The sequence below is a fragment of the Ctenopharyngodon idella genome, chromosome 15, assembly GCF_019924925.1.
Source record: "Ctenopharyngodon idella isolate HZGC_01 chromosome 15, HZGC01, whole genome shotgun sequence".
NCBI lineage: Eukaryota > Metazoa > Chordata > Actinopteri > Cypriniformes > Xenocyprididae > Ctenopharyngodon > Ctenopharyngodon idella.
Genome location: NC_067234.1, coordinates 15,334,624 through 15,346,099, shown reverse-complemented (window position 1 = coordinate 15,346,099; position 11,476 = coordinate 15,334,624). Strand labels below are relative to the sequence as shown.

Sequence of the window (11,476 nt, the reverse complement as noted above, 5' to 3'; positions counted from 1 at the left end):
ATAAAATTTTATTAACTATCCCTTTAACAACAAGAAACCAATGCAAATTCTGAAACAGTCCTACACCGTGTCCTTAACCAGACGTGACGCCAGCTCTCGGCCATATTAACCAGAGTTTTTTTGTGTGTTTTTTGTAGGCTACTAACCAGCCGCGACGGCAATATGACACACTTCTTTTTTACAGTTGCTATTTCTGCTGTGTCGCGGCTGAAACAACATACAAATATGACAATGACAATCTCAGGTACTCATTATGTGCTTTTACTTAATATAAAGAGAATTTAATGTGAGTTTGAATATCATTTTCATGGCCTTTATAGACATAAAGCGATGTTAATTCACCTCAGATCTTGAAAATAAAGGAAACGACGTTCAAACTGCCAACGATCAAAAAAAGATTGTTTCAGTCGCTCAGTATGTAAAAATGGTATAAGATTTATGAATTTGATAATGTACCTGTAGGGCCTACCAGAGCCGTTAAAAAACATATTTAAAGGTGCAATATGTAATATTTTCTGTCCGCTAGAGGACGCTAGAGGCCTATTCAAAACAAAGGCGTAGCTTGATGACGCCAAGTTTGAGCGCGGAATCTTGGGACATGTGGTCTTCACCTCACAGCCGGTGGAAAATAATCGGGATAGGACTCGGGAACAAATCATGTTCATGGATGCGATTATTAACGGTACTGTAGTATGAAGCAGAGCAGTGTTGTGGGAGCTGAACGAGCCAACGAGGCCGCTGAATGAGGCCGCTGGAGCGATTGCGCAACACATGCCGCGAGCAGCAGAACTTTTATTATGCCGCAGTCGCCGGCGCTGCTTCCGCTTTTCATGAGTATGAGGTAACGCAGCGCTGTTTATCATATTAGATACATTTGAGTGTTGAAAATGATGTTATAAAGTTACTCTGTGCGTTCGCTCGGCGGCTGCTGTGAGACACTGTTGCACACTGCAGTAAACTAGATCGATTTTAGAATATCATATTAAATGCTGGATGGCTCGTGTTGATAAATAGCATGCAATTAATTTTAAAACGTATGATGGAGATAATGCTGTATTACTGTTACTAAAAATAAAGTTGCATCTGATTATGCTATGTTAGCTATTTCACAAAATAGTGTTTTTTTTCTCAGGCATGGTAAAGCATGGTACTCGCAAAAGATCAAGAAAATTAGATTTAAACAATAAAACTAAACGTGTTGAGCTATATAACAATAATTAGTTTTCTGTCTATAAATATATCAAAACAGTTGTTCCCTTGTCTATTAAAACATGTAAATATTAAAGCGTCTTTGGTGTTTCCATGGTTTCTACAAAATTAATCCGGAAACCGAGGGTAACGCAGGGTATGACGCAATTGACAGGCGACTCCTCACACGTCCCGGAGCCTTGGTTAAAATTGCAATTTTCTCAAGATTTACAAATAGTTGGAAACATTTGGGATATTGTAAGTACTCAAGTGAACAAAATATATAACACTGGCCTAGTGGTTTTTGGATATTTTACTGCAAAATTCTTACATATTGCACCTTTAACGGCTCTGGGGCCTACTAATCTATTTCAGACAGAGCCCGCCCACACGATTCTGATTGGCTGTGGTTTTTGATTGATTTAGTCGCGTTTCAAGTCAAGTCTGGTTTGGACAGATCAATTGCTTGCTGCTGGAAATCATCACATTGCATCTGGTTAGTCTGTTTAAAATTTGCTTTTCAAAGCTGCAATTTAAGCCATCTCAAGCTACAAAATTAAGGAGCAGCACCATGAGCTGTTTATTACTCCTGTTTTGTCTGAATGCCAGGGTACTGCCATACGTAAACGCCGCCCCTGTGTATTAAAAGACAGTTTGAATAGATCTTGTACCACTGGAGTGTCTCTGCTGGACTGCAAGCGGCGCTGGACAGTCTCCTCCCCACCCACGAGGACCTGCATTTGAGACAGTGTCGGTGTCTAGGTAGGCACCTCACTAGGTTTTGAGACGCAGCCCTGCTCGCTCGTATTCATTCATTGAGGGATTTCTTTCTCCATGAATACGACAAAGACTGGCAGTCTCTCTGCATTAAATAATATCGAGAGGGGCAGAGAGAGACCGGCTGCAGCCCATATCCGCCCCATCCAGTAGAGCACATGATTCTCTCCTCCTGCTCTTAAAAACCATCACCAGCATCCTCTGGAAGAGATGACAAGCCATTAGATGTATGCTTTCATATCGACTGTGCTCATCGGATAGCTACACGCGCTCAAGTAAGATGAATATGCTTTTTTTTTTGTCTTTGAAGCATGATGCACCATGTCAGACACCGAACAATTACATTTATTGGTGCATTAATATCAATTTTGAATTGATGAATCGCGACTTCTTCATTGTGCTTTCCCTTTAGGCGTGTTTAAATAACTTGAATATTATATATATTAATTATTATAATGTATAAATAACACTTTAATGTTTATTGTTAAGAAACATTTTTTTTTATATAAATGTTTAGGCCTATCATATTTTTTTTTGTCAGTTGGATAAGCAAACGGAAATGTAAATTTCCAGCAGTATTATATATAGCCTAATATGCAATTTTTTTTTTTTTTAATTAATTTTATTAACAAGCATATGCTAAAAAATGCTTTTTGTAGCTATACATTCAGGAAAAAAAAAGTCGGGAGAATATTCAAAATAATAAATGCAGTTTTAATTTTTAACATAACTCATCTATCCACATTTTTTTTCCCACACAATTTTCCATAGACATACTACAGTCCCTGGTGTTGACATGGAGCTGGAGCATTTCGACGAACGGGACAAAGCACAAAGATACAGCCGTGCGGGTTCACGGGCGAACGGCCTCCCGAGCCCCACGCACAGCGCCCACTGCAGCCTGTACCGAACCCGGACCTTACAGGCTCTGAGCTCCGAGAAGAAAGCCAAGAAGGTCCGGTTCTACCGCAATGGAGACCGGTACTTTAAAGGGATTGTGTACGCTATCTCCAACGACAGATTCAGGTCTTTCGACGCTCTGCTCGCAGACCTCACCCGCTCCCTATCAGATAATGTAAATCTGCCTCAGGGGGTCCGAACCATTTATGCCATTGACGGGTCGAAAATTACCAGCATGGAGCAGCTGGTGGAAGGTGAGCCTGGGTGTCAGTATATGCAGGTTTAGGGACACCAGTATCTTTTGTTTCTTGTTAACTTGAGGCACATGGTGCTGTTCTTCACGTGTGTTTTGATTTGGATGGTTTAGGTTACATACATACAGTAGGCCTACCTGTTCTCCATATGAGGACACCATGTCTAAGCTGGTTTTGGAACTAGTCTAAAGTAGTCATTAGTTGTCCGAAGAGCTGGGATGATCAACTAGTAGCTGGTTTATTGCTGGTCCCAGGTGGTCTACAAGCTTGCGCAAACAAATGATCAGCTTGGGCCAGCTAATGAACATCTAGAAACCAGCTACTATCTTAAAACAAGGCTGTTGTGAATGACAGTAATGTCTGTATACTTTGAAATTAGTTCAGTTCTTTTCATATGTTCCTCTGACCTAATCAAAACCCATTAAGCACATAATATCTCTGCAGTGCGTACAACAATCAGAGAATCTACTATGTGAAAAGTCATTGTATTTCCTTGTGTTTATTTCCAGGGTCTTTGACACCACAAACAGAGCATGGTTTGTAGTCCTGAACAAAGATCAAACTTGTATTATCTGTGAGCAGATACCAGAGTGCCCTGTGATTTAAACCGATAATCATTTTAAAATGCTCATTAATATTTAACAGCTTCTGCATCTCCATACCACTCTCTTTCTCTCAATGTTGTCCAATAAATCAAACCTGAGAGCTTAAATCAACAAATATAAGTTGGTCTTTGAATTATGTGTTAAATGACACTGATTTGATTATAGCAGTGGTATCTCTGGTGCTTTTCTATGTAGGACACCCATTCATTCATTCTCAGTGCTGCCTGCAGGTGTAGAATGAATGTAAATGAGGGAGTTGGAGGTGATTTCTGTCTCAGCTGGGCACTTAACCTTGACTGTGTGACCTCTCTGTCATTATGGACTGTTATTAGGAGCTTATATGTCCATTGGCTCTGTGGGCAAATTTATGAATTTCCTTCTGTGTGCTCATATGATACTAAACATAGAAAAGCCCCATTAAAGGCATAGTTTATCAACAACAACAACAACAACAACAAAAAGTGTATCTTCTTCTCCTCGTGCTGTTCCAAAACCATTCTTTCTTACTTGTGGAGAACCGAACTGGAGAACTTAAAGGGATAGTTCACCCAAAAATGAAAATTCTGTCATCATTTACTCACCCTTATATTGTTTCAAACATGTATGAGTTTTTTTCTTCTGCTGAACACAAAAGAAGAGATTTTGAAGAATATGGTTAACCAAGCAGTTGATGGACCCCATTGACTTCCCTAGTGTGGGAAAAAAATACTATGGAAGTCAGTAGTGTCTATCAGCTTGTTTTGTTTCCTACATTCTTCAAAATATCTTCTTAAGTGTTCAACAGAAGAAAAACATTCATACAGGTTTGAGAAACTTGAGAAATGGAGCAACTTGACAAAATTTTACATTTTCGGTGAACTATCCTTTTAATTGGCTGTTTTTTTTTCCATGCAATTAAAATGAACTTTGAACTGGAGCATTCAAGGTTTAATAAGGATACAAAAGTATCATAAAAGTAACACAAATTTAGTTCATACAAGTTTTCCCAAAGCCAGACAAAAGCTTCGTGTGATGAACATACCAAAATTGAAGTCAATACTTAAAGGTGCAGTAGGTGATCTGGGAAATGCTAACGTTAGCCTGCTAGCATTGAAAGCATATGACCCCACCCAACCTGCAAATTGCCGTCCAAAGCCACGCCTCCTCTAAAACACAAGAATGCACGCACATACAGCTGCTCTCTGCAAAACATTACAAAGCACATAACATTACAATAATAATGAACGTAAATGACTTAGAGAGCTTGTACCTGACTGCTGCAGATTCATTTGGGTGTTGATATTGTTGACAACGGATACGCATAATCCTGATTACTGTAGTTATGGCATAAACGCAGCATAAGCTCACTGTTTTGATGTAGTAGGAACTGTAAAAGGTGGCTGCTGTTTGTTTGTGGTGCTCTGTGACTGAGGTCTGTCTGTATAAACTCTGCATAAACGCGCCAATGATGTGTGATGTCTGCGTGAACAGGGTGAGCGAGGGTATGTAAAAACATACAATGACACAGGCAGGTAGGACATTGTATTATTTCATTCGGATAGAATATAATGATTGGATGAACATTTTAGGATCCTATGCCTTCCACAGATGACATGTATTTATAAAAATACATTTAGACCGTTTAACATAGTGATTGCTATCAGCATATGAGCAGACTTTTAACCAGTATAACAAAAAATGTTTCTGTAGAGAATCACCTATTGCACCTTTAACTCTTAAAAATAAAGTTTCTTAATTGGCATAAGGAAACTTTACCATCCATGGAACTTTTCCTTTACAAAAAAGGTTCTTTTGATTTAAAAAAAAAAAAAAAAGTTCTTCACACTAAGGAAAATTGTTCTTTTAAGAACTGTTCGCTGAAAGGTTCTTTAGGGAACCAAAATGGTATTTGCAGCAACCTTTGGAAAATTGCTGCGAAAACCACCTGTTAAAGGGATAGTTCACCCAAAAATGAAAATTTGATGTTTATCTGCTTACCCCCAGGGCATCCAAGATGTAGGTGACTTTGTTTCTTCAGTAGAACACAAATGATGATTTTTAACTCCAACCGTTGCAGTCTGTCAGTCGTATAATGCCTGTCAATGGTAACTCCATCTATAAGAGTCAAAAAACATGCACAGACAAATCCAAATTAAACCCTGCGGCTCGTGACGACACACTGATGTCCTAAGACACGAAACGATCGGTTTGTGTGAGAAACCAAACAGTATTTATATCATTTTTTTACCTCTAATACACCACTATGTCCAACTGCCTTGAGCGGTGTGTGAGGTGTGTACGCGCTCTGGCGTAGTTTAAACATGGTGCCTGTAGTACAACAGTTGTTATACAAATGGAAGTAAACCACTAAAAAACATGGTTTTATTACATCAAAACAATTTTATTTTGTTACTTTTTGTAAGGGCAGCTTTACAAATAAAAAGGACACACACAAAGATCTTGCTCACATACCTCAGTTGGATGTGGAAAAACCATCAAAGCACAGCTAATGGTTTAAGTCGTACGTGATCCTCTCCTGGGTATGTAAAATCATCAGGGGAAAAATGATTGCTGCAGACCCTCAACAACTTTAGTACGTTAATGGGTGTGTTGATATCCAGCCGAAGAGCAATCAACCATAACTTCAGGCGAGCAGGCTCAGAAGTTGGGAATACGTGGAAAGTCACCACTCCCGAATGAGTTTGTGTGAGAGAATGTAATCTTTTAGTTTTAAGTCGGTTTGAACAATCCGGATAAGTGCAAGTAAGTACCATTTTGATTAGCCGTCGTACCTACAATGTTTGTGCACTGTGTAAACAATGAGTGACGTATACGCGCGAGAGATCACTTCCAGCGTTTGCGTAAACTACACCAGAGCGCGTACACACCTCACGCACCGGATGCCGTGCGCGCTCAAGGCAGTTGGACATAGTGGTGTTTTAGAGGTAAAAAATGATATAAATACTGTTCGGTTTCTCACACAAACCGATCGTTTCATGTCTCAGGACATCAATGTGTCGTCACGAGCCGCAGGGTTTAATTTGGATTTGTCTGTGCATGTTTTTTTGACTCTCATAGATTTTGTTCCCATTGACATGCATTATACGACTGACAGACCGCAACGGTTGGAGTTAAAAATCATCATTTGTGTTCTACTGAAGAAACAAAGTCACCTACATCTTGGATGCCCTGGGGGTAAGCAGATAAACATCACATTTTCATTTTTGGGTGAACTATTCCTTTAAGGATGCTGGTAAGTTTTTAATGATAGAAGTATCAATGCCCGATTCATGAATAAATCAAATCAAAAATCAAAAAAGTGAAATCTTTTCTGTGAATCTTGTTGAAGCGGTTCACAAAACCTGTCTGAATGATTAATTTAGGAATCCAACCGATTTGATTCTCACTGATTATGTCTGTTATTTTATTTTGTATCACAGGGGAGAGCTATGTGTGTGGATCAATTGAGCCCTACAAGAAGCTGGAATACACTAAGAATGTCAACCCCAACTGGTCAGTTAATGTCAGGACCGTTGCATCAGCACGAGCACCCACCTCTCTGGCCAGCGCCAAGGCCGGGTGTATAGAAATCAAGGATAACAAGGATTTCATCCGGCCCAAACTGGTGACCATAATCCGCAGCGGGGTAAAGCCTCGGAAGGCCGTGCGCATCCTTCTCAACAAGAAGACGGCCCACTCGTTTGAGCAGGTTCTCACAGATATCACAGATGCCATCAAACTGGACTCTGGAGTGGTCAAGAGGCTTTATACAGTGGATGGTAAAATGGTAGGTACAGTGGGCATGCCATTTAAGTTGATAATTCAACTTTTGTATTGTTTGATGCAGCAGTAATGATACTATTGTTTGGTTGAAAGTACTATTTGTATAGTAGTGGACCCACTATATAAGTAGTGGACAGTGAACGCACTATATAACCATAAGTCTTTATTTGTCCGAAGCCAGTGGATCAGGAGATTTGTGTGGTGCAAAAACACACTTCAGCTTTAAATAAAGCAAAGTTAGTCTCCTGACTCTTACCTTGGTTAGTCAAACAAGGTGTCTTTTGAGTGACCTGGTTTCTCTAAAGGCGATGTTGCTCATGCGTCATCGTCTCAAAGAGGTAGACTGCCATTCAGGACGAATGAAAAGTGGTGTCCTTACTCTTTCCCTCTTTAGTGCCCTTCTTTTGTGTTCAATTATTTGGTGAAAACATATTGTTTTTGTTAGTAAAAGTTGGTGGTTATGAGACAAAAATGAATTGTGAATGCTGGGACTACTTTCAAACGTTACTCCTTTTTGGACTCCTTTAATATGAAGTACTATAGATGAGCTGCTCTCTGTTTTAGAGAAAACTTATTTAATTCTGTGATCTCTGTGAAGTCTATTTAAAAGAGAATTTTGGTTTGAGTGGATGGTGTGGTGTGAAGAATACTTTGTGGTTGTTTTGGTTCAGTGTTATTTTAGTATTATTTATATAATATTATAGTATTTATTAATATTTTGAATTAGCTTTTATTTTTAGATTTTCCATTTTTTTTATTTTAGTTGTAGTTTTAGTAATTTTCTTATGCAGTTTTTTTTTTTTATTTCTATTTAGCTTTATTTTTATTTCAGTTTTAGATTTTAGTCTTCAGCTTAAACTTTATTTATTTTATTTCAGTTAGTTGCCAAGGCAAAATTTTTAAAAAGTTTAATTTTTTAATCTATCATACTTATATTTTATTGTATTCCAGCTTTATTTCAATTCATTTTAATTAACATTATATTAGCAATAATTATTCAAATTAAAAACTAAGACTTTTTTTTTTTTTTTTTAACCATAGGGATGATCTGTTTGGTATGGAAGCTTGTTTCCACCACGGAATAAAAAAATAAAAAAGGTAATTGTGACTTTTTATCTATATCGAGTTTATACAGTTGTGGTCAGAATTATTGGCACCCTTGGTAAATATGATCAAAGATGACTGTAAAAAAAAAAAAAATCTGCATTGTTTATCCTTTTGATCTTTAATTCATAAAATTATCAAAAATCTAACCTTTCATTGAAGGAAAAGAATTGAAAGTGGGGGAAAAATCACATTATGAAATAAATGTTTTTCCCCAAAACATGTTGGCCACAATTATTGGCACCCCTAGAATTTTTTTTTTTATGAGTAAAATATCTCTGAAGTATATTCCCATTCATATTTACATTTTTTTTTTAGCATACCAGGGTGATCATGAACATGAAATTGTCCAGCCATGACTTCCTGTTCCACAGGAGTATAAACATGAGGAAACACAAAGGCCAAATTCCCGTAATCATTCATCACAATGAGTAAAACCAAAGAATATAGTTCTGATGTGCAGCAAAAGATTGTTGAGCTTCACAAAATAGAAAGTGACTGTAAGAAAATAGCTAAAGCATTGAAAATCCCCATTTCCACCGTCAGGGCAATAATTAAGAAGTTCCAATCAACTAAAGATGTTACAAATCTGCCTGGAAGAGGACGTGTGTCTATATTGTCCTAATGCGTGGTGAGGAGGAGAGTTTGAGTGGCCAAAGACTCTCCAAGGATCACAGCTGGAGAATTGCAGAGATTAGTTGAGTCTTGAGTCTCAGAAAGCCTAAAACAATTATCAAACAGCACCTACATCCCCACAAGTTGTTCGAGAAGGTTTCAAGAAAAATCCTCTGCTCTCATCCAGAAACAATCTCCAGCATATTCAGTTATCAGACAAATCTGGAACTTCAAACAGGACCGGCTTCTATGGTCAGATGAAACTAAAAAAAGAGCTTTTTGGCAGCAAACCCACCAGATGGGTTTGGTGCACACAGGGATAAAAAGTACCCCATGCCCACGGTTAAATATACTGCTGGATCTTTAATGTTGTGGGCCTATTTTTCTGCTGGAGGTCCTGGACATCTTGTTCTGGGAATCTGAAGGATCTGGAGAGATTCTGCATGAAGGAATGGTCTCTGATCTCTTGTCAGGTGTTCTCCAAACTCATCAGGCATTATAGGTGAAAACTCAGAGCTGTTATCTTGGCAAAAAGAGGTTGCAAAAAGTATTGAATAAAAGGGTGCCAATAATTGTGGCCAACATGTTTTGGAGAAAAACATTTATTTCATAATGTGATTTTCCCCCCACTTTGAATTTTTTTCCTTCAATGAAAGATTAGATTTTTGCTAATTTTATGAATTAAAGATCAAAAGGATAAACAATGCAGATTTATTTTTACGCTCATCTTTGATCATATAATTCTGCCAGTAATTCTGACCACAACTGTATCTTGCAATTCAGACTTTATAACTTGCAATTGCGAGTTTATATCTCAGAAAAAAAGTCAAAATTGCGAGATGTAAACTGAACTCGCAATGTGAACTTTATTTCTCGCAATTCAGAGTTTATATCTCATAATTCTTAGAGTTAGGTTTAAAGAAAAACTCGGAATTGCAAGAAATCAAGTCAGAATTGCGAGATATAAACTCGCAATTTTGAGAGAAAAAAAGAATTATGAGTTGCAATTACCTTTACTTTTATTACCATTGCAATTACTTTTTTATGTTTTTATTCTGTGGCAGAAACAAGCTTCTATAATTTGGACCTGTGGTTAAATGTTTTACTTGTGGGTAAAAGAGTCAAAGTTCATGAATCAATCTTCTGCACTCTGAACCTGCAGCCTCGCAAGCTCATATTTTAAACCACAAAGCCACCATATTGTGGTGCTTGTCAGTAGTTGCTGTTATCATGCTGAGATATGAATTTCCCTGGATGTTTTGTGATTCATGTTGCTTGATTAAGAGCAAAAGAGATGGATAGGGAGAGAAAGGTAAATACTGTAGTGAAGAAGACGGAAGAAAAATATCAGAGTGAGGTAGCCGTATGTTGGTGATGGTGACCTTTCTGTGTCTCTGCAGGAGCAGACTGATGAAATGACAAGCTGTCTCCTGAGGGCCTTAAACTCGTTGGCCTTCAGTGGCATTATATTTTCTTCTGTTTGCAGATAGAGAGACACTGGTGCTTCACTGGCTCATCTCCAGTACATACTCGCTTTTACCAAATGTATATTTTAGTGCTGTCAAAAATCGATTAATCGCATCTAACATAAATGTTTGTAAATATACTGTATAATATATGAGTATATACACACAAATGTACAGCACATATAAATAAATATACACACATATATATACAAACGTATGTTAGATGTGATTAATCGATTTGACAGCTTGACAACACTAATACACGTTTTATGTATATATATATCTATATATATATCTATATATATATTTATATATATATATATATATATGGTAAAGTGATATATTACTTATATAGGCCATTAAAATATATATATAATTTACTAAAACATCCCGAAATCACAATCAATTTAAGGTGGAATGTTTTGCAAACAGTGTGGAATATCCCCCGATTTCTCACATCCAATGTATGTTAAGGCCCTCTCCCCTCTCCGTGATTTCTCTCTTTTTGGTTTCTATGGCAATCTGGTTGATGGGGGTGGTTGCTTAGGAACAGCCTCTGCGGCAGGAGGGGGGCAGTAGTGGTGATGTTACAGGCCTGGGTTGGGATGATGGATGTTCAAGATTGCAATGAAACAGGCATCACACACGAAGCAATGATTAGGCAAAAATGGCTTTAGAAGGCAATATATTATTTTATTTCTACATAATTCAATAAATTCCATATTAGTGTTATTCATATGCGTCAACTCAAGGAAGTCTTTAGATATTTTATGGAGCGGAAATTTAGAAGATTTCACTATCTAGG

General features: G+C 37.7%; 1 protein-coding gene across 2 annotated transcripts in view; it reads left to right on the top strand.

Annotated features, from left to right (window-relative positions):
- The first annotated feature begins 1,651 nt into the window (after positions 1–1,651).
- The window catches only part of dclk1b (doublecortin-like kinase 1b), a 58,879-nt gene continuing 49,054 nt past the window's right edge, over positions 1,652–11,476 (top strand). The window contains exons 1-3 of one of the 2 annotated variants that reach the window (XM_051863669.1): positions 1,652–2,240; positions 2,737–3,119; positions 7,144–7,490. In XM_051863669.1, the coding sequence (XP_051719629.1) occupies positions 2,762–3,119; positions 7,144–7,490 (705 nt within the window). In that variant the 5' untranslated portion in view covers positions 1,652–2,240; positions 2,737–2,761. The remainder of the gene's footprint in view (positions 2,241–2,736; positions 3,120–7,143; positions 7,491–11,476) is intronic. The other variant, XM_051863668.1, reaches the window with a different exon arrangement.